The sequence below is a fragment of the Hemiscyllium ocellatum genome, chromosome 35 (genome assembly GCF_020745735.1).
Source record: "Hemiscyllium ocellatum isolate sHemOce1 chromosome 35, sHemOce1.pat.X.cur, whole genome shotgun sequence".
NCBI classification, from domain to species: Eukaryota; Metazoa; Chordata; class Chondrichthyes; order Orectolobiformes; family Hemiscylliidae; genus Hemiscyllium; species Hemiscyllium ocellatum.
In genome coordinates, this window is record NC_083435.1 from 44,808,155 (window position 1) to 44,832,279 (window position 24,125).

General features: G+C 42.6%; 2 protein-coding genes across 4 annotated transcripts in view; one reads left to right on the top strand and one right to left on the bottom strand.

The window, feature by feature from the left end:
• Positions 1–16,221, bottom strand: part of LOC132832520 (zinc finger protein 271-like) — a 29,021-nt gene extending 12,800 nt beyond the window's left edge. Inside the window, exons 1-2 of one of the 2 annotated variants that reach the window (XR_009646959.1) lie at positions 15,961–16,221; positions 5,134–5,908 (exon numbers count right to left, since the gene is read on the bottom strand). The gene's annotated coding sequence lies outside the window, so the exon portion shown is untranslated. Of the gene's footprint in view, positions 1–5,133; positions 5,909–15,960 lie in introns of those variants that run through there. The other variant, XM_060850600.1, reaches the window with a different exon arrangement.
• A 103-nt stretch (positions 16,222–16,324) lies between these two features.
• On the top strand, positions 16,325–23,040 carry LOC132832512 (zinc finger protein 227-like). 2 transcript variants are annotated; one of them, XM_060850583.1, is made up of 2 exons: positions 16,325–16,349; positions 17,268–23,040. In XM_060850583.1, the coding sequence occupies exon 2, from the start codon at positions 17,829–17,831 to the stop codon at positions 19,281–19,283; it is 1,455 nt and encodes a 484-aa protein (XP_060706566.1). In that variant the 5' UTR covers positions 16,325–16,349; positions 17,268–17,828; the 3' UTR covers positions 19,284–23,040. The 2 variants fall into 2 exon arrangements, with proteins under 2 accessions (XP_060706566.1, XP_060706567.1); XM_060850584.1 differs by lacking the exon at positions 16,325–16,349 and adding an exon at positions 16,369–16,617.
• Positions 23,041–24,125: the final 1,085 nt, after the last annotated feature.

The following is a 24,125-nucleotide window of genomic DNA, read 5'->3' on the forward strand; positions in this document are numbered from 1 at the left end:
CCTGTTCTCTGAGATGTTTCCCTGGTGTGCTCTTTCTCTCCTTTGCCGCGCTGTCTGTGCACCTGCTGATCCCAGCACTGCAAGTCATCGCTGCCTTGGATGCCTGATCAGCTGTCAAAACACATTCGAGGCTGCACTTCCCACACTGATGTCAGTTTGAAGGCTAGCAAGAATGAACAGTGCTATTTCCACACGAGAAATCGAGCCATCAGTTGCAATAAGTGAGATTTAATTCAAGTGGGACAACGACAAGTTTAAATATCTCCTAATCTGCTGCTCAAAGTCACTTCCAATTCCCTGGTCAGTTTCCCAAGTTTCAGGAAACTCCTGTTACTCCAGAAATATTTGTATTGACTGTGAGAGACGTCAAATAGAGAGCCCACCCACTCTGCCCATTGTCTCCTCTTCCTCTTCCAGAGCTGGTTCACTTCCTATAGGGACTGAAAACCAAGTGAGGAGATGGTGAGTGAAGGAGCAGCTTTTATAGAAATTGTATCCCATAATATCCACACCAATCTTCAGGCAGTCTGACTATCCTGTGGGTAATCAGGGGTGGAAATGTCCCTTATGCTGTGTGAGAAGATCCAGCTGAGAGAGCTGTTCACTCGGTGCTTTGTGCTGAACTGTTTGACTGGAGCTGTATGTTGGATATTGAGTGTGTTTATTGGAAGCGTTTCCCTCTGATTCCCAGGCTGAGTTTTGTTGGTAGGTCATTCCCAATTCCGAGAAGGTGAGGTTTAAACTGTGTTAGAATTCTAACTTACTGTTTTAAGTACTGTGTTTGTTGGAAGCTGTTTATTATCTTACAGACTAATTCATTGTAATCATGACTGATCATCAAACTCAATTGCCTGTCCCATGTTTCCCACCATATCCTTTGATTCCTTTAGCTCCAAGTGCTCTGGTTAAGATTCTTCTTAAAAGGATGTTTTGAATGTTCTGTCTGTGGCTGTTTTCTGAGGTAGCAAATCCCACATTCTTGCCACTCTCTGGATAAAACAAAAAGAACTTCTCATCTCGATCCTAACAGGTTGGTTCCATAGCTTGGGACTTTCTAGACTCATCTGCAATCGGCAGCATCCTTCCTGTATTCACATCTAGTCCTGATAGATATTTGTGGGTTTCTTTTGAGATTCTCACTCATTCTTATGAACTCCAGTCAATATAATCCTAATTAATTCAATCTCTACTCTTATCAGTCCAGCCAACCCAGGGATCAATTTGGTAAACCTTTGCTGCACTCCCTCTATAGTAAGAACATGCTTTCTCCGATAAGGAGATCAAAATTGCACATGATATTCCAGGTGTAGTTTTACGAAAGCCATCTGTAATTGCGACAAATATTCTTGCTCCTGTATCCTCTCATCTTGAAGGTCAACACCTGCTACATGTACATGCTCATCTTCAGCGACTAGTGTAGGAAGCCACCCATGTATTGTTGCACATTCCCCTCTCTCAGAATGTAGCCTCTGAGCTAATAATCTGCCTTCCTGCTTTTGCTCCCAAAGTGGATAACTAAATTGGTGAAGCAGAAGAGGAAAGAAAGGACAGAGTGGTTGAACTCTCTGATGAACCACTCTCACAGCCAGTCCAAATATTTCTGGAGCAACATGAATTTCCTGAAACAAAACCAGAAATTCCTGGCAAAACTCAGCAGGTTTGGTGGTATCTGTGGGGAACAAAACAGAGTTAACGTTTCTGTTCTGATGAAGAGTCACTGAACTGAAAATGTTAACTCTGCTACATTCCCACAGTTGCTGCCAGACCTGCTGAATTTGTCAAGCAATTTGTTTTTTGTTTCCGATCTCCAGCACCAGCAGCTCTTTGTTTTATGAGTATCCTGAAGATTGGGAAACTGGTGAAATGTGGGACATTGAGCAGCAGATCAGGTGAGATTAAAAGTTGTTATAATCCTATGATTGAATTTCAATGAGATCACTCCTTCATCTTCCAAACTCCATGGAATATAACCTTCGATTGTTCCATCTCTCCTCATCATGTAACTGTGTGCAGTCCAGGGGCAATACTTGTAAGTCTACATCGCACTCCCTCAAGACAAATTTCTCCTTCCTGTGGTGAGGTGTGTGTTCCTCGAGTGGATGTATCGTCAGAGGCTGTTGCCACATCAATCACCGTTCTCCCCCCCCCCCCCCCCCCCCCCCCCCGCTCCCCCTCCCACCACCCTACTAAAATCTGGGAGTTTATTTTGCGGGGACTTGGAGTGCAATTAACCTTCTTGATATAGCCTCTCTCTCCACAGTCCATTAGCAGGACAGAGTCATATAACTCAATCAGACCCTTTGGTCCAACTCATCCATGTCCTGATGAAGGGCTTTTGCCCAAAACATCGATTTTTACTGCTCCTCGGATGCTGCCTGAACTGCTGTGCTTTTCCAGCACCACTCTAATCTAGGCCCAGAACTACTCCCAATATTCCAAGTCTGGTCAAACCAGAGCTTTGTATCACTTAAACATGACTTCCAACATCTTGTATTCTCTTCCTTGAGATATTTCATGAGCCTTTTTGATGTTTAATGTTTTCATTACCTGGTTCCTCAAGTCTCTTAAAAACTGACTATCTGATGGCTTCTCTTCATTTGCCTGATGAGTGGAGCTGCAATAACACAACTTCAGTCAGAAATACAGAGACAATCTCCGCACCCTCTGCACACCAGGCACCAGCCCCCAGCCCTGTCAAGTTTTTACCATCCCCTTCAGACCTCCCCCTCACTGAGGATGAATGATCAGTCGTCAATAAAGCTCTGACCTTCATCCCAAAATGCTCCCGGGTCAACTAATTCCATATGCATTGCGACATCGAACTTTTCTTCTGTCACCTCCACCTCCATGCTTACGTTTTCGATTGTGACTTCCACCCACTGTCCGAGGACCCCTTCTTCCACCTCAAACATACTCCATCTTCTTGGACACCCGGTCCTGGTCTCTTACCTGCCCTAGATCGCTTCATCTCCAACAGCTGCTGTGACATTGACTGTCTCAACCTGTCCACCTCACTTACCCACTCCAAGCTCACAAAGCACAGCCATCCATTACCTCCGCTCCAACCCCTAACCCACCCATCAAACCAGCAGTCAAAGGGGATTCAGTGGTAGTTTGGCGCATCAAACTCTACATTGCTGAAGCTAGGTGCCAATTCACAAACACCTCATCCTACCGCCCCCTTGACCACAACCTCACCTCCCATCACCAAACCATCAGTATGAAAGGGTTTTGCCCAAAATGTCAACTCTCCTGCTCCTTAGATTCTGCCTGACCTGCTGTGCTTTTTCAGCGCCACACATTTTTGAATTTGACTCTCCAGCATCTGAAGTCATCACTTTCGCTCAGAAGTAAACTGCCTGTTTGATTGGTAGCCTGTCCAACACTTCCAAATTCACTCCGTTCACAACCAATGCACAGAGATATCAGTGTAAACCATTCATACCAAGCATTGCAGTAACTCTCACAATGCTCCTTCCAAAGTTTCTTCCAAACCTGTGAATTCCAGCAGCTACAAGGACAAGGGCAGCAGATGCAGAGGAAACACACCCACTATAAGTTCTCCTTAAGGTTGCCCAACTTCCTGACATTGAATTCAGTTACCATTGCTTCATTGTCACTGGATCAAATTCCTGGATCTACTTTGATAACAGCACTGTCAGTGTTCCTTCAACTTCTGATACAATAGATTGTCATGGTTCAAGTAGGTGGTTCAGCACCACCTCCTGAAGGGAAACATAGATGGGCATTAAATATTAGTCAGGCCAGTCAACTAGAACCATTTCTGGGAAAATATGAATTTCAAAAAAAATAGTATGAAATGTTGGCTCTTTCATCAAGGGTAAGATAGAGTTAGAAGAAATCATGTTTCCTTTCCCTGTTTTACAGATGGAATGCACCATGCTATACAGGAAAATACAGAGAGGATAGACATGGCAGATGGATCTTGATTCTCACACATGGAACAATTGTACAACTGTGGGAAGACATCCAATCCTTTCAGGACATTGGTCAACACAGAGAAAGTTGGGCATTTAAACCATCATCTGGAAATAGGTTGGGACAGGGGAGCTTTGACATATCAGATCTGAAACTTGTCAGTCATGAGGAGCCTTCCATTAGAATCAGGTTCAACAAATATAGGAAATCTTGATGAAATGAAATGAAAAAATAATCAAATCTCCATACTTCATAAAGGATACCAGTGCAAGTCCAGAAAATCCAAAAGCCAGCAGCTTCCGACTCTCCTGATGCAGCTCCCAGTAGCAAAATCTTGTTACTACTCAGCCTCTCAAACAGGAGAAGCTGCCCCGTGAATGATCGGTTACAGTGGGGCTAGGAAGAAGTGTGAGTGGCTCCAAGTGTAGTGAGAGCTTTAATCATTCATCGAGCCTTGTGAGCCACTGACTCATTCCTCCAGATGAGAGACAGTTCAAGTGTATGAAGAGGGCCCCTGGGTTTCATAAAGTCTCTTATCACATAAGGTGCATTTGTTGTACAGGAACAGCTTCATGGAAGAGAAGTCACTGAAGTGTGAGGTTTGTGACCCAGCCTTCACAATGCCAATGACACTTGTGAATCATCAATATATTCACACTGGTGAGAGGCCATTCAAGTGTGAGGTGTGTGACAAAACATTCTTGTACTCATCAACCCTCCGCAGACACCAACAGCTTCACACAGGGGAGAAACCCTTTAAATGTGACGTGTGTGACAAATCATTCTTACAGTCGTGGGGTCTCCTTGAACACCAGCGCATTCACACAGGAGAGAAACCATTCACGTGCAAGGTGTGCATCAAATCATTCTCTACTTCTTCAGCCCTTCGTGTTCACCAGCGCATTCACACAGGACAGAAACCATTCACCTGCAAGGTGTGTGACAAATCATTCTCACACTCATCCACACTCCACGGACATCAACGCATTCACACTCGGGAAAAACCATTCACATGTGGCATATGTGACAAGTCATTTACCAATTCATCAACCCTCCACGCACACCAACGCATTCACACAGGGGAGAAACCATTCACGTGTAAGGTATGCGACAAATCTTTCTCACAGTTATCACACCTTCGCAGACACCGATGTATTCACAAAGGCGAGTAACCATCAACAGGCACTGTACATGACAAATCATTCTGTAATTTATTGGCTTTCCACAACACAGATGCAGTCACACAGTAAGAAGACCACTCACGTGTCATGTGTGAACAAACCGTTCTTGAGGCCTTTGACCTTCCTGTTCTGTCAGAGGATTCACAGAGGAGCAACTCTTCAGGCATGAGGGGTGTGGGAAATCCATCTCGAGACTATCAAATGCCCACTCAGACCAACTCAGTGAATACAGGAGAGATTATTTCAGCTCTGGCATCATTGACCATCTGTGCATACTAATGCATTCATATGGAGCACAATCCCTTCATTTGTGAGATGCATTGGAAAACTTTTTCCTTACGTCAGAGTTCTGCAAATACCAGCGCAGTCACACTGGGGAAAAGCTGTTCAAGTGTGTGAGATGTAACAAATTGTTGTCAAATTCATTGACTCTTCACAGATGTCAACACTTTCTCGCCAGGGACGAACCATTCGCTGGTAGTATGTGTCAAATTATTCTTGTTGTAATTGCTCCTCCACACACATCTAAGCATCCACAGAGGCAAGATACCGTTCAAGTGTAAGGTGGGTGATAAATTATGCTCACAGCCGTTGTACCTCCTGCTTCATTAGATAATTCACACACAGAGTAACAATTTAACTGTGATGGTTTATGGTTAAGATTTTGTCATGTCTTCAGCTCTTCTAGAATACCAGAGGACTTATGGAGGGGAGTAAACTTTCAAATATGATTTGTGAAAAAACTTCCACCAACGTCCCCAGTCTTCAAAAGCATCAGCGGATCCATGCTGGAAAGAAACAGATTTGGATGTGAGATGTGTGTTGAGGCTTTCACACAATCTTCTGGTCCCCCTGTACACAGACACTGAGAAACTCTTCTGTTGTGAGTCTTATTTTAATGCTGGAACATCAGTGAATCCACATGGAGATGGATCTCTTGAAGGGAAGAAGAAAGAGAAACTAGAGAACAATGTGAATTTAGAGCCAGGACAGGAGGGAGCATTTATGCAAGTTTGTCCAAAGAGACGGGTGGAAGTGAAGGAAGTGGTAGAGGCAGCTCGTGGGATTGTTTCAAGCTTACTTCCCTGAGCAAAGAAGTCAGTATCCAGGAAGCAGAGACTTAAAGTCAATAGATTCAAGTCAGGATCGGAAGAGATTTGAGGATAAGTGGTTTTCACCAGAGGGTGCTGACGCTTTGGAGTTGACTGTCTGAAAAGATGTTAGAGTCAGAAACATTTTGAAACACTTGGATACAAACCTGAAGGAATCACTTCTCTACATTTAAAATGAAGATTGCAATTGAGCATTTAGCAAGAAAATTCATGTTAAAATAAGTCAACATTTCAAAGCCAAAAAATACACACTGGGAGTAAAAAGGCAATTTTGGAATGAATAATTTTCATAAATTGGCCAAATAATCCTGCCAGCATTCTGTGGTACCTTGCAAACCTGGCAAACACAATGACTGATGTTTTCAATTGACCAGTCACGAGATCGTGAATGAAGCCTCAGACCACACAATGAATGTTCATCCATCCAGTTCAATGATTGACCCAATCACTGAACTCCTCTGACTACCCTGCAGAACTGTAAATAACAATAAGTCAATAAGCTGCGTGGAGCCACCACATCTGAATGTGCTCCATATTCCTTGGAAATACTCATCACAGAGAACTTGCTGTTTCAAGTGAAATTAACCTAATCTGATAACTAGGGTCTTCTAAATCAAAACAAGTTTCATATGTTAATGGACTGGTCATGAATCAGGATTTGAGACTGTTACAATATGTCAGATGACACATTTGGGGATGTGTTTGTGATGATCATTGTCAGACGTGCTCTTTTGTCGGTTTCACAAAATGTGTGTTTCGCAGTAAGTGTGGTCGTAGCAGTAGCAAGAGACCAGCGACCCCAGAAACAGACAACAGTAAAAGCAGCAGTTACAGTACTACACAGTGTAGAGCTTCTTCGAAAATCAGTTTAAGAAGGAGATTGGATGAATTCAAACAGAACAACAAAGCTAAAGGAACAGCAAGAATTAAAGCAGCAAATTTTCAGAAGCAGCTATTCAAGGATTAGCAGTGAGACTGCAGCTCAGACTTTCTAGGAATAGAGTTTGTCAGTTTGATATTGATTTAACTCAAAAAAGGAGCAGGGAACTGATGTTTGTGTGTTTATGAATCATACAATAAACTGTTGGAGAGTGAAGTTGTGAACAGTGTTAATTTTCTGCACTTTCAGGCTGATCTATAGATTTCAGAGTATGAGAGAGAGGTGTAGGTTCATTTAAGGATGGAATAACTGCTCCACGTTGACACTGTGCCATCAAACATCATGGAGATGGTAGAACACGGGTTACAGAGTAAAACACCATCAAAACAAGTGTCGGATTAATCCAGGCTACAGCCATCAAGATCAAGACTCATCCTGCCCCCATCTCTCAAGCTCCTGTATTACTAACCCAAATATCAGTGGAAACTGAGTTTAGGAGTAGGGCTGGGTCAATTAGTATGCTGGGGGTTTTGAGGAGGAGGGTTGTTGTCCTCTAGTTCTGGGAAAGTGTACAATGATCCCAACGGATTTATAATTGGGACAATTCTACAGTCACAGCAGGAGGACAGGCTGCTGACCAGTGTCATTGAGGAACACCATAGACTTACAGTCAGCAGTCAATTATTCTGGAGTGTGGCTGAACTTGAGTCAGTGGGATTGAGGATATTTCGGATTTTGCTCGATGTGAGGATCCTCTATCGATGCCTAGTCGGTAGCTTAGAATCATACAGCACAAAAGGAGACATTTCGGTCCAACTCATATGCGCCAATCAGACAACCCAACGTGACCTAGTCCCATTGCCAGAATTTGGCCTCTATTCCTCTAAACCCTTCCTCTTCATATAGCAGTCCAGATACCTTTTAAATATTGTAATTGTACCTGCCTCCACTACCTCATCTGGCAGCATGTTTTATACATGTGTGTTAAAAAGTGATACCTCAGATCTTTTAAATCTTTCACCTGTAATCTATGCCCTCTAGTTTTGGACTCCTCCACCTCAGGAAAAAAAAACACCTTGGGTATTCACCCTATCTATGCCCATTGTAATTTTATAAACCACCATAAGATCACCCTTCGGCCTCCCAACGCTCCAGAGAAAAAAACCCAGCTGATCAGCTCCTCCTTATAACTCAAAACACTCCAGTCCTAGCCACATCCTTGTAACTCTTTTCTGCATCTTTTCAAGTTTAACAACATCCTGTAGAAGGGTGACTAGAATTGTATGCTGTATTCCAAAAGTGGCCTAACCAATGTCTGGTACAGCCGCAACATGACATCCCATCTCTAATAATCAATGTTCTGACAAAAGAGGGCATGCATTCTAAACATCTTCTTCACAACCTTGTCTATCTATGACTCCACTTCTTAGGAACTATGTACCTGCACCCCTAGCTTTCTTCATTTGGCAACACACCCCAGGCCTTACAGTTAACCGTATAATTCCTGCCCTGGTTTGCCTTATCAAGATGCAACTCCTCACATTTTTTTAAAAATTAAACTCAATTTGCCACCCTTTGATCCTGGAGTCTACTGACTTCTCTACATCAGTTTCACTTCCTCTGACACTAGGGACATTACCATCATTCACTGCTTAGGAACCCCGACACAAATACAGCATTGACACATGCAGCTCAAACTAGGTACAACTAGTAGACTGTCAGTTTACAGGAGAAAAAGTGTTTTGGACGTAGCCTTGGGACTTGACAAGGTTTCCAGTACAATATGAACTCTTTAAGTAACATCACAAAACAAAAATGTTTGGTCTTCAGCAATTTGGGAGTGGTGGGAACTTGTTCTTAACAAAATGGCTGAGGGGAAAGTGAGGACTGCAAATGCTGGAGATCAAAGCTGAAAATGTGTTGCTGGAAAAGCGCAGCAGGTCAGGCAGCATCCAAGGAGCAGGAGATTCGACGCTTCGGGCATGAGCTCTTCTTGAGGAATGATTCCTGAAGAAGGGCTCATGCCCGAAACGTCGAATCTCCTGCTCCTTGGATGCTGCCTGACCTGCTGCGCTTTTCCAGCAACACATTTTCAGCTCTTAACAAAATGGCTGTCATGTTTGTGACATTACAAGAGTAGCTTCATTCTCAAAGCACTGAACTAGAGGAGATGCTGCTTTCCAACAGGCTTAATTTGTGGTTGATGCTGATTTATAAATGTAAGTCTTTCCTTCCGACTTCAGGAAAGGTTCTGCTTCCTTTGAATGGCAATTATAAACATATTGATGGAGAAATATCGCAGTCCACAGTGACATTGACTAATATGTCGTGTACAACACTCTAAATGTAGGATCCGGAGTGTTTCAGTAAAGAGGAAGACACCAGGCTGACAGGTCAGGTAGATTAGATGAATTCAAAATTTAATTTACTGAGAATTACAAATGGACACAGAGGATTCATAAAATAAGAGAAAAACAACAAATCGATATTCAACCTGAAGCAAAGTTGAAATTAATGAAAATAACAAAACATTTGAAAATAACTCAAGATCTTTCCCAGAACTTGAAATGAATCATGGAAGAGTGTAAAGTGAACAAATCATATTGTATTATATCAAGATATGATTGCCTAAGAGAAATAAGTTCTGTCGAAATTCACCTCCCTGTCTCCACCCCCTCCCTCCGCATACTCAAGGTACTTGTCCTCCCAGACAGGAGAGTGCAGACATTCCCCTTGGTAAGTCAAACACCCTCACTTAGAAAGTCATAGAGATGTACAGCATGGAAGCAGACCCTTCGGTCCAACTCGTCCATGCCGACCAGATATCCCAACCCATCTAGTCCTAACCACCAGTACCCGGCCCATATCCCTCTAAACCCTTCCTATTTTTTTTTAGATTAGACTTACAGTGTGGAAACAGGCCCTTCGGCCCAACAAGTCCACACCGACCCGCCGAAGCGCAACCCACCCATACCCCTACATTTACCCCTTACCTAACACTACGGGCAATTTAGCTTGGCCGATTCACCTGACCCGCACATCTTTGTGACTGTGGGAGGAAACCGGAGCACCCGGAGGAAACCCACGCAGACACGGGGAGAACGTGCAAACTCCACACAGTCAGTCGCCTGAGTCGGGAATTGAACCCGGGTCTACAGGCGCTGTGAGGCAGCAGTGCTAACCACTGTGCCACCGTGCCGCCCAATGTGCCACCGTGCCGCCACGGTGTTGCAATTGTACTAGCCTCCACCACTTCCTCTGGTAGCTCATTCCATATACATACCACCCTCTGCATGGAAAAGTTGCCCCTTAGGTCTTTTTCCCCCTCTATCGTTTCCCTCTCATCTTAAACCTATTCCCTCTAGTTCTGGACTCCCCCAACCCAGGGAAAAGACTTTGTCTATTTACCCTATCCATGTCCCTCTTGATTTTATAAGGTGACCCCTCAGCCTCCGACGCTCCAGGGAAAACAGCCCTAGCCTATTAAACTTCTCCTTATAGCTCAAATCCTCCAACCCTGGCACTATCCTTGTAAATCATTTCTGAACCCTTTCAAGTTTCACAACATCCTTCCGATAGGAAGGAGATCAGAATTGCATGCAGTTTTCCAACAGAGGCCCAACCAATGTCCTGTACAGCCGCAACATGACCTCCTAACTCCTGTACTCAACACTCTGACCAATAAAGGAAAGCATACCAAACACCTTCTTCACTATCCTATCTACCTGCGATTCCACTCTCAAGAGCTATAACCTGAACTCCAAGGTATCTTTGTTCAGGAACACTACATAGGACCTTACCATTAAGTGTATAAGTTCTGCTAAGATTTGCTTTCCGAAAATGCAGCACCTTACATTTATCGAAACTAAACTCCATCTGCCACTCCTCAGCCCATTGGCCCTGAAGAGGATCTGTCTATCATTTACATCCCCAACTAAAGCAGGGTCTGATTCTACCCCATACCCACACCTGAGAGCTGGTGCACTTTTACACAATCACATCTTGAGGAAGTCTCAGAATAGCACAGATAGAAGTTTTTTCAAGATCATGTTGTTATAGGAAGGATGTTATTAAACTGGAAAGAGTGCAGAAGAAATTTACAAGGATTTTGTCAGGACTCAAGGGACGGAGTTATAGGGAGAGGTTGGACAAGCTGGGACTCTTTAGAGTGTAGGAGACTGAGGTGGGCATCTTATAGAAGTGTATAAGATCATGAGTGGCATTGATAGGGTGTATGTGCTCAGTCTTTTTTTCTTAGGGTTGAGAATTGGGGACTAGAGGGCATCAGTTTAAGGTTGGAGGGGAAAGAATAAAAGGGAACTTTTTTATACAGAGGGTGGTATGCCTCTTGAATGAGCTGCCAGCAAAAGTGGTCTGAGGTAGACACATTAACAACATTTAAAAAAGCATTTCGACAAATACATGGAAAGGAAATGTTTAGAAGGATATGGGACAAGTGCAGGGAAATAGGGTGAGTGTGAATGGACATTTTGATCAGCATGGACCAGTTTGAGCCAAAGGATCCGTCTTCATACTGTCGGACTCTCTGATTCTCTGATTTACTCTGGCTCCCAATTTCAATGGTTAGAAATGACACTAAACATTAGTGACACTGGCTGGAGCTCTTTCCCATCATACAATCCAAACAATGGTTATAGAGGTCACATGTGTAATGGATCAATCAGTTTCCATTTGTGGAAGACCCTCTTCCCCTGGATGATTTGGACAGTGCTTTCTCATTCTCAGGATCTCTGCCTCTTGGCAATCCATTCCCCACAATGCTTCTGCAGTTGTCAATCTGGTTTAACCATTTCCCTAAAATCTGGTTGCTCTCAAAATTACCTTAATTTTTTTTCCTGAAACAAATAAAAACGGAAATTGCCGGATAAACTCACGTCGAGTTGCATCAGTGGAGAGATAACAGAGTTAAGATTTTGAGTTCAGTGACCATGGTTTTTTTGTTTTATTTTATTTTCTTCCCAGTTGATCGCTATGCTTCTGGAGTCCGAAATGTCAGGCTTTGGGTGTATCTGGTACACAACTCATTTAAGCATCCATCGGTGGATCTGACTGGACCACATCAAGCATTAGCAGTCCTGCTTTCCTCTGTCAAAAAACTGTAGGTTACTGCAGGACCATGCTGAACAGAAAAAATAATCCACAACTTCTCCTCCCCAAAACTAATTATGTCCACATGGAAGTTATGTTCCAACTTTCCAGAGCTCTGTTTAGACCCTACTTAGAGAACTGTGTTCAGTTCTGGGCACTGCACCTTGGAAAGGATATATTGGTTTTCAGAAGTGACTGAATTACTGTCTTGTTCAGCTACAAAATTAGCTCCTGACTCCTATACTCAATGCACGAGCCGATAAAGGCAAACATACCAATTCCTTCTTCACTATCCTATCTACCTGTCTCCACTTTCAAGGAACTATGAACCTACACTCCAATGTCTCTGTGTTCAGGAACACTCCCCAGGAACTTACCATTGGTGTAAAAGTCCTGCCCGAATTTGCCGTACCAAAATTCAGCACCTCACATTTATCTAAACTAAACTCTATCTGCCACTTCTCAGCCCATTGGCCCATAGGGCGGCACGGTGGCACAGTGGTTAGCACTGCTGCCTCACAGCGCCAGGGACCTGGGTTCAATTCCCGCCTCAGGCGACTGACTGTGTGGAGTTTGCACGTTCTCCCCGTGTCTGCGTGGGTTTCCTCCGGGTGCTCCTGTTTCCTCCCACAGTCCAAAGATGTGCGGGTCAGGTGAATTGGCCATGTGTTAGGTAAGGGGTATATGTAGGGGTATGGGTGGGTTGCGCTTCGGCGGGTCGGTGTGGACTTGTTGGGCCGAAGGGCCTGTTTCCACACTGTAAGTAATCTAAGCTAATCTGATCAGGATCCCATTGTACTCTGAGAGAACATTCTTTGCTCTCCAGTACACCTCCAATTTTGGTGTAATTTGCAAACTTACTAACTATACCTCCTCTGTTCATATCTACAACAACTAAAAAAATGACAGAAAGGAGTCAACCCAGCACCAATCTGTGTGGCACACCACTGGTCACTGGCCTGCAGTCTGAAAAGTAATCCTCTACCATCAACACTCTGTCTTCAAAGTTAAAAATCACACAACACCAGGCTATAGTCCAAGCTTTCAGAGTGCTGCACTGTCAGGTGGCTAGTGGGGCAGGATAATAGGACACAGAATTTACAGGAAAAGATCAAACTGTCATACAACTGATGCGGTGTATTGAACAAACCTAGATTATTCTTAAGTCTTTTATCACATAGAATATGGATGGCGGTTTCGATTTACTAATGTAGAAATCCCGAACTTCTTACAAGTCACAGTCCTGAGATAACTTAATGTTTTATCAGTATAAAAGTGGTGACATCTCAGCTCCGACAATGCATTAAATGTGTGAGTCTGGTCAGAGTCTGTCTTTATCCCGACCTTGAGTCAGGCTGGTTCTATTGGAACTTATAAAATATCACATGGATGGACTACTGACAGTTTGTGTGCTTTTTGAACAAAATACAACGTATCTGCAAATACAAATCTGCAATCGCAATTCATCCCCCTTACTGTTGGCGAGTCTACTACTGTTGCAGCAGACGTTCGCGTGTCCACTTTCGAGCCACTTCTTTATCCATCAGAGGGACATTGATAAAATGCAGAGCTGGGTTGAGAAGTGGCAAATGGAGTTTAATGCAGAATAATGTGAGGTCGTTCACTTCGGAAGAAATAACAGGAACAGAGTATTGGGCTAATGGTCAAATTCTTGGCAGTGTAGATGAACAGAGAGATCTCGATGTCCAGGTGCACAAACCCCTGAAAGTTGCCAGCCAGGTTGATTGGGTTATTAAGAAGACATATGGTGTGTTGGCATTGGTAGAGGAATTGAGTTTTGGTGCCATAAGGTCATGCTTCAGCTGTACAAGACACTGATAAGGTCGTACCTGGAGTACTGTGCAATTCTGGTCATTGCATTATTGGAAGGATGTGCATGCTTTGGAAAGGGTTCAGAGGAGATTTACTACGATGTTGCCTGGTATGCAAGGGAAGTCGTATGAGCAAAGGCTGAGGAAACTGAGGCTGTTTTTGTTGGAGAGAAGAGGGTTGAGTGGTGACTTAGTTGAGACATATAAGATAATCAAAGGGTTCGATAAGTGGGCAGTGAGAGCCTTTTTCTTTGGACGGTGAAGGCTAACATGGGAGGACATAGCTTTAAATTGAGGGGTAATACATTTAGGACAGATATTAGGAGTAGTTTCTTCACTCAGAGAGTAGCAGGGGTGTGTAACAGCCTGCAACAATAGTAGATGTGCCGATGTTAAGGTCATTTAACATACATGTGGATAAAAATGGAACGGTGTAGGTTAGATGGGCATCAGATTATTTTGACAGGTCTGCGCAACATTGAGGGCCGAAGGGCCTGTACTAATGTTCTACGTTCTATATAAATGGTGAGTTCTTCCTGTATTCCATGTCACCTAACCTTTCTAAACAATCTAGATGAGCATCCTTATTGAATGCGTTACTGAATATATAGATTACATCCCCACTCTGCCCTCGCCAATCCTCTTCGTACACGATTTCCCATGCACAAAGCCATGTTGACTATCCGTAATGAATCATGCCTTTCCAAATACTGTAAACCCTGTCTCTCAGGATTCCCTCCAACAACTTGCCCAACAACTTTGTCAGGCTCACCGGTCTATAGTTTCCGGGCTTTTCCTTACCATCTTTCTTAAATAGTGGCATCACATTAACCAACCTCCAGTCTTCTGGCACCTCAGCTTTGGCTTTTGATGACACAAATATCTCAGCAAGAGGCCCAACAATCCCTGGCTTTCCATGGCATTTTAAGGTACACCCCCTCAAGTGCGAGAGTTTTATTCAACTTTATACATTTTAAGCCATCCAGCACCTTCTCTGTAATACGGTATATTTTAATGTGTCGCTATTTATTTTCCCACGTTCTATATCTTCCAAATCCTTCTCCACTGTAAACATTAATACAACATACTCATTTTGTACCTCCCTCATCTCCTGTAGTTCCACGCATTGGCGGCCTTGCTGATCTTTAAGGGGCCCTATACTCTCCCTACTTAGCATTTTGTCCTGAGTGTATTTATCCATTTGCCAAAGCTATCTCATGTCTCCTTTTCACTCTCCTGATTTCCCTTTAAGTGTCCTCCTACTGCCTTTATACTCTTCTCAGGAGTTACTTGAACTCTGCTGTCTATAACTGACAAATGATTCCTTATTTTTCTTAAATTGAATGAAGTGCAGTAAAACCATTGTTTCACCTGGAAGATGTGTCTGGTGCCTTGGATAGTGAGATAATAATGAGGATGTTTAAGGGTGATGTCTGCAAACACATCTTCACAAAAAGGGGACTGGAAACCTGGAACTCTCTCCCCATTAAAATCATGAAGCTGGAGGTCAATTGAAAATATTAAAACTGAGATTGATTTGTTCATTATGAGACAAGGGGATTAAGTGTTATGGAGTCAAGACACGAAGTTAGATTTAAAACACAGACCAGCTATGATTAAATTGAATGATGTAGCGCGTTCAAAGGATTATTCCTTAAATTCTCCTTGACTGTCTTCTCTCAATTCCAAGAACAATTGATTAGTAACATCCACTTAACCTCTAGCTGCTCTTCACATACTCTCTCCCTCACAAAGTATTCTTCCTTTCCCATGTGTGGGGATGTAAGGAGATCCAGTGACCGTGTGAAAATTTTGCTCTCTGCCTCACACCTGAATGGTTGCTCCACATTGTGAGTGATTTGGTAATTCCTGACTATCGATGAGAGTACGAAAAACCTGCCACTCACCTCACATCTGAATGGTTTCTCCGTGTGAATTCTCTGATGCAACAGGTTTCTCCAACCTGTGTGAATGCGTTGATGAAGGATGCTACTCCTACATTAGAAATCTCTGTCAAACATTTCCCAGGGGAACTGTGACAGCAGATGCAATAAGTGAGGTTTTATTCAGATTGGACAATGACAAGTTTAAATCCCCACTTGATCTGCTGCTCAAAGTCACCTCCATTTCCCCGGTCAGTTTCCCAAGTTTCAGGAAACTCATGTTGCTCCAGAAATATTTGGATTGACTGTGAGAGACGTCAATCAGAAAGTCCACCCACTCTGCTCATTGTCTCCTCTTCCTCTTCCAGAGCTGGTTCACTTCCTATAGGGACTGAAAACCAAGTGAGGAGATGGTGAGTGAAGGAGCAGCTTTTACAGAAATTGTATCCCATAATATCCACACCAATCTTCAGGCAGTCTGACTATCCTGTGGGTAATTAGGAGTGGAAATGTCCCTTATGCTGTGTGAGAAGATCCAGCTGAGAGAGCTGTTTACTCGGTGCTTTGTGCTGAACTGTTTGACTGCAGCTGTGTGTTGGATATTGAGTGTGTTTATTGGAAGCATTTCTCTCTGATTTCCAGGCTGTGTATTGTTGATGATTCATTCCTGAATATGAGAAGGTGGGAGTTGCAAAGTGTTTGAGCATTCTTCCTGATTTCATATTGTTGGCTTTTGTGTATATTGGAAGCTGGTTATTAACCTTTCCACTGTCTATTGTCTCTGGGGAAAGCTCCTGGAATTTCATTCCTAGCTGCATTCTGTAGTATAATTCCTATCCTCACCTCGGGGACTGTAATAGTTCAAATGGGTCAGCATCACATTCTGAAGGGACATTAGATTAGATTAGATTACTTACAGTGTGGAAACAGGCTCTTCAGCCCAACAAGTCCACACTGACCTGCCGAAGCGTAACCCACCCAGGCCCATTTCCCTACATTTACCCCTTTATCTAACACTACAGGCAATTTAGCATGGCCAATTCACCTAATCTGCACATTTTTGGATTGTGGGAGGAAACCGGAGCACGCGGAGGAAACCCACTATGCCACACAGAGAGTCGCGTGAGGCGGGAATTGAACCCGAGTCTCTGGCGCAGTGAGGTAACAGTACTAACCACTGTGCCACCGTGCCACCCACGGAATGACAACAAATGCTATTGAGTCAGCGACAGCCCTAATCTGAAAATGCGAAGATGAAATGACAAAGAATTCAACCAGTTTATTGAGGGGGGGAATTCGAAGAAATCATGTTTCCATTTCCTGTTTTGCAGAAGGATTTCACTGTATGACAGCAGAGAATACAAAGATCATCACCCAGAGAAGAATAACACAACTGTGGGAAGACATATAGTCCCTTCACAGCACTGCTGAACACGGACGCTTGCTCAGTAAATTGTTCTTGCTCAGGAGAGTTGACAAAGCAACAGATCTGAAAGTGATCAGTAGTGTGGAGCCTTCCATCAAAACCAAAGTTTGCCTATGAGTGATCAGTCAGATTGAGCTGGGAAGAAGTATGAGTGACTCCAAGTGTAGTAAACTTCACACTTCAATCATTCATTGAGTTTCATGAATCACTGATTCTTTCTTACAGGTGAGAGGCAGTTCATGTGTGTAAGCGAGTAAGCTGTCAACAAGGTGCACCTGTCGAAAATCTGTTAAAACCAAATGAGTTAAATGATAGAGAAACTGTTAAACAGTGCGTGAGTTTTTGTAAAGTCACCTACATTCATGAATCATTGACACATTCATTTTTGGGAGAAATGGTTCAAATTTGTGGTGTATAAATTGATTTCGGAAGGTCATCATACCTGATAAATAACCAACACATTCACATGGGAAAAAGAGCATTCACATGCAATGTGTGCGACAAATCATTCTCATCGTCATCAACCCTCCTCATGCACCAACACATTCATACAGGGGAGAAGCCATTCGTATGCAGTCAATGTGGGAAATCATTCTCCCAGTCATCAAAACTCCTTGACCACCAACGTGTCCACACGGGGGAGAAACCATTCCAGTGTAAAGTGTGTGACAAATCATTCTCACAGTTACGATACCTTCGCATACACCAATGTGTCCACACGGGAGTGAAACCCTTTCATTGTGAAGTGTGCGACAAATCCTTCTCACAGTCAGGATACCTACGAGTACATCAACGCATCCACACAGGAGAGAAACCATTTCGATGCAAGGTGTGTGACAAATCATTCTCGCAGTCAGGATACCTGCATACACACCAACGTGTCCATACAGGAGAGAAACCTTTCTATTGTGAGGTATGTGACAAATCCTTCTCACAGGCAGGATACCTCCGCATACACAGACGTATTCATGCAGGAGATAAATTGTTTAAATGTGACTTTTGTGACAAGTCATTCCCCACTTCATTAAGACTCCTGTTCCATCAGAGGATTCACACTGGGGAGAAACCATTCAAATGTGACCTATGTGACAAGTCATTCTCACAGTCAGGAAATCTCCAGTTACATCGGCGTGTTCACACAGGGGAGAAACCATTCAACTGTGAAGTGTGTGATAAGTCTTTCTCACATTCAGGATCCCTGACCCTACACCAGCGTGTACACACAGGGGAGAAACCATTCAGCTGTGAACTGTGTGACAAATCTTTCTCCTGGTCAGGATCCCTCCGCATACACCGGCGTATGCACACAGGAGAGAAACCCTTTAAGTGTGAAGTGTGTGACAAATCATTTGCGCGAGCAGTATTCCTCCGTACACACCAACGTGTGCACACAGGAGAGAAACCCTTCCATTGTGAGGTGTGTGACAAATCATTCACACAGGCAGGATACCTGCACATACACCAACGTATTCACACAGGAGAGAAGTTGTTTAAGTGTGAGGTGTGTGACAAATCTTTCCCCACGTCATCAGGACTCCTGTTCCATCAGAGGATTCATACTGGAGAAAAACCATTCCGATGTGAAGTGTGTGACAAATCATTCTCATCATCATCAAACCTCCGCATTCATGAACGTGTCCACACAGGAGAGAAACCTTTCCAGTGTGAGGTGTGTGACAAATCATTCACACAGGCAGGATACCTCCGCACACACCAACGTATTCACACAGGAGAGAAGTTGTTTAAGTGTGAGGTGTGTGACAAATCATTCCCCACTTCACAAAGACTCCTGATCCATCAGAGGATTCACACAGGGGAGAAACCATTCAGGTGTGAGGTGTGTGACAAATCGTTCACACAGTCAGGGAACCTCCGCACACACCAACGAGTACACACAGGAGAGAACTTGTTGAAGTGTTAGTTGCATGACAGTTCATTCCCTAACTCTTGGAGACTGTTGCTCCATCAGAGAATTCATACTTAAGAGAAACTATTCATTTATAAGTTGTGTCACAACTCATTCTTGAAGTCATTGAGTCTACACAGACATCAGTTTATTCACATAGGGAAGATCATTCATGTATATGTGTATCAAATCATTTTTAAATTTATCAACTCTTCACAGCCATCAAAGCATTCACATGGAGGTTAAATTCTCAAATTATTAGAGCTTCTTGCTCTATCAGAGGGTCCACACAGGGGAGTAATGTATGCTCTGTGATGAACCTTTCATGATGTCTTCAAATATCTGGGAGTCCACAGGATTCAAACTTCGGAGAAATTATTGAGTCCAATGTTTGTGACTGTCTTTGTACAGTCTGTGTATCTTCTGGTCCATCAACACACTCACAGGGAGGTAACCTAGTCGAAGTATGTTCTGTAATGAAGTCTCCACACAATTGTCAGATCTCTGGATCTTTGGATTTTCTGGGAAATCAGTGAAGCAACATGGTATACCTCCCAGTGCGTCATGTGTCAGGATTGTATCACCACTTTTTCCTCTCTCACCAGACATTTATGCCTCCACACAGACTTGGAGCTGAGTCAGCTGCCTGAGTTGCACTGAAAGTTGACTGTGTGGTTTACTCTCCAGTCCTCACACAGGAGAGCTGTTGTTCCAAAGCACTGTCCGTCTCAAACCTCTCCCATCATCTGTCCATTCAACAAGTTCAATTTAACCTTTGACCTGATCACCAAAGAAGGCCCCTGCAGAGGATTACTTCAAGTGTAAAGTTTGAAATAAGCTCAATGTGAAGAATGTTCAGTGGGATTGGTATACAGAACAAAAAGCAGCAAACAACTTGTGAATGACAATACCAATGCTGAAGGATTATGAAATCAACTGTTATATTTTGTGAGTTTTAAAACAAATGATTTTACTTATACTGCTCACTTGTCTGAAATTGAATGTGGTTTTACTCATCCCATTTTGTTAATTGTGGGAGCCCATTTCCTCCAGTTCCTCGTTTTGTGCACTCTGACTTTGTAAGGAATACAGCAACGTTGGTAAAGTTAAATGTGAAGTACGGTTTATTTCATGTACGTTTTTTTTACATTCAGGAATCCTTCACACCGTAAAAATACATGGAAATGTAGAAGTGATCCTGGTGAGAATAGTGCATGGAAAACCACCATCCCATGAGTTGTCATGTGTCAGAAACGACCAGTTGAATCTCTGGGATGGTTCATGCCTGAATGTGGCCACATTCTGAAGGAAATTATGTATTCCCTGTAACAACCTTATGTACTAACATGTAGCAAAACAGATTGTTAATAAGTAATATGCAAACTTTATCTACCCTTCTAAAGGTGAAATGAGATGACTTTGTCACAGTTTGTTGGTATTCTGACTGCAAAAGTCCCTCAATTCAGTAGCCGCTCAGTTATTTCTTGATCTTGGTTTCAGTTAGAATTTTTTGCAAGTTCTTTGAATGTTACTTCACTTGCTCAGGCTTGAAGGTCTGAGTCCCAACTGACTTTTCTCCTCCCAGTTCAGTAACAAACTGCCCCTCATCGACCATTCAAAACCCTGTTGCTGGGTAATTTACTTTTTAATGGAAGGACATCTGGTGTTGATGTATCTCACAAAAAAAATTAGAATCAGCTTCCAGGAAATGTATCTACTCTTGTGTGATCACAAGTGACTACACAGTTCCACTTGCCTTTTTAGTTGAGAAAGAACTAAAAATCCAAACGTTCATTTTTAAATTTCAATTTCCAAGTAAAGTGTGTGTCATCCTTAATAAACAGTGAAAAAGTATCCACTTAAATACAAAATAAAACCAAGAAGTGCAATTCTGGTCTTCCTATTGGAAGGATGCTGTGAAACTTGAAATGGTTCAGAAAAGATTTACAAGGATGTTGCCAGGGTTGGAGGATTTGAGCTACAGCGAAAGGTTGAATAGTCTGTGGCTGTTTTCCCTGGAGCGTTGGAGGCTGAAGGGTGACCTATTGAGGTTTATAAAGTCATGAAGGGCCTGGATAGAATAAATAGACAAAGTCTCTTCCCTGGACTGGGGGAGTCCAGAACTAGAAGGCATAGGTTTCGGGTGAGAGGGGAAAGATATAAAAGAGACCTAATGACAACCTTTTCACTCAGAGGGTGGTACATGTATGGAATGAGCTACCAGAGGAAATGGTGAAGGCTGGTACAACTGCAACGTTTAAAAGCCAATTGGATGGGTATATGAATACGAAGGGTTTGGAGGGATATGGGCCACATGCTGGCAGGTGGGTCGAAATTGGGTTGGGATATCTGGTCAGCATGGATGGGTTCGACCGAAGGGTGTGTTTCTGTGCTGTACATCTCTTTGACTCTATTTACAATTTTATCATTATGGGTTGATTGGTTGAAGAGTTGTCAACAGTTTATTTTTAAAAGTCCCTTTGAAAGGCTTTTGAGGAACTTTTGCTGAAATGTGATTTGTGCTTCACTGACTTGATGAAAGCAGGTTTACTTAAAGAGTGCACAAGTAGAGGTTAGTGGTACATTTTACTAGCCAGAGGTTTCTCCATTGTCACGTGGAGTTAAAAGTGTAGATTTTATCAGTAGATGTGCAATGGAGCAGCACTGACCCCTGGTCTATGGGTGGCACGGTGGCACAGTGGTTAGCACTGCTGCCTCTCAGCGCTAGAGACCCGGGTTCAACTCCCGCCTCAGGCGACTGACTGTGTGGAGTTTGCACATTCTCCCCGTGTCTGTGTGGGTTTCCTCTGCGTGCTCCAGTTTCCTCCCACAGTCCAAAGATGTGCGAGTCAGGTGAATTGGCCATGCTAAATTGCCCATAGTGTTAGGTAAGAGGTAAATGTAAGGGTATGGGTGGGTTGCGCTTCAGCGGGTCGGTGTGGACTTGTTGGGCCGAAGGGCCTGTTTCCACACTGTAAGTAATCTAATCTAATCTGTCTGTTATTTCAGAATTACACAGTTAAAAAGTGTTCAGAACTATGGAAACTATGCGATGAAAAGAGAAGCAATTATCATCGAGACAAAGGCTGACTGTTTATGGGCCTTTGCAAAGATTATTAATAAATCTTATGGTGTGGATGTGTCTTGCATTGTATTGTGTGAGGGATTTTCTTTGAGACAGTTGTTCCTATAGCAGATTAAAACACAACTGTTAATCTTCCAGACCCATCAGGAGTTGTCTGGGTGTTAATTGTCTGGCTGATATTGACTCTGGAGAAGTTTTCAGCAGATGATTTGTTATTCCACTTAAATGATTATGCAATCCTTTTTGTTATTCAAATTTTGGTTTTTACAATGATGAAGTGTCAATGAAACAGGAATTAGAGTAACTCCCTATGTAGTGAAAACACCCAGTTTTGTTTATATCCAGCGTGTTAACATAAACTGAACAACTTTATCCATAGTTTTAGAAGTGGAGCTTGGATAATGTCTTTGATGGTGAGTATTTCAAGCATTAACTGTTTGAGAGAGCATTGTTGTTAGACTGCATCATTGCTTTATCTCTCTCAAACAGTTACTGGATGAAATGCTCACATTTCTCAAACTACTATGTTCTCCAAAATACTTGTCCAGGATGTTACTGTTCTGTCCAAGATGGGAAGAGTGCACTTTCACTCCTTAGTCCCATTGCTGCACAGCCACAACATCAATGTAATTGCCTTTCCCGCTATGTTTAGTTGTATCTATTCGACTTACAATAAAAAAGAACTGTTAACCACGTTTCAGTAATGAGGACAAAATTATTAATTATTATGACATAGAATTTATTCATTGATGATGCAAAACTAATTAACACACAAAGTTTGTAACATGAAACAAAAAACCTTACTTCTCAAGATAACCCAAAACAAATACACGCACAAACACTACGTTAGTGGAAAAAGCAAATTTTTCTCTACCATAATTCACGATGTGAAAATAAACATTTTTGGGCAAATATAAGATTAGTGATGTTCGAATGACTAATACTCTGATGTTCTGATGTATGTATAGGTGTCACAAAACATAGGCAGTTATCCCTGGGATCTTGGCAGATGCAACATGCTGTGGAAACATAGTGTTAAGAAATCTTCCAGTTGCTTTTCAGGAGGACAGTCAGAATTAATGACAAATCTTTTTGTCCAGAAACAGGAGAACTGAGCAATGAGCCCCTTCCCGACAGCAAACTTGTCACCAGCTATTCCAAAAACTAGCCTGAAAGCTGTAGAGCCAGGAAGACATCAGAAAACAAGTAGTTGTCATAAGACATGCAACTGATAAGGAATTCCTTTAAAAAAAAAGTTTAACGTCATTTCATTCTTAACAAACCCCTGGTGGTTGTGAAGACTAGTTGTCAAGCTCAAGCCCATAAAAGAAATTTAAACCTGAAGCAAATGTGTAATAGAGGCAGTTTTTTTGTTGCTTTGACTAAGTTCTGAACAACGCTGTTAAAAACCAAGTACTCTCTTTCATATATTATAGTTTGCTTTAATTTCAGTTTTCACTTAATTTAGTTCTTTCCTAATAATATCAATAAATGTCACAGACCACAGCAAAAGTTGTATCTTGGCTGTAGAATTGAAGTCAAACTCCAGAACTAGCCATACTTCTAACCAAGTGACAACACTGGCATCTACCTGAGAATTACCCATGTGTGTCCTGTACGAATATTTCACAAACTCAGGGTGTCCAAAAGCATCATTTAGACAATCATGTGTTTTGTAAAATTTAACCACTGTTTGTTACTTCAGAATACTGGCAGCCTTGTTTTCTCATGGCAAGATCCCACAAACATTAATGTAATACTGACTGGACCAT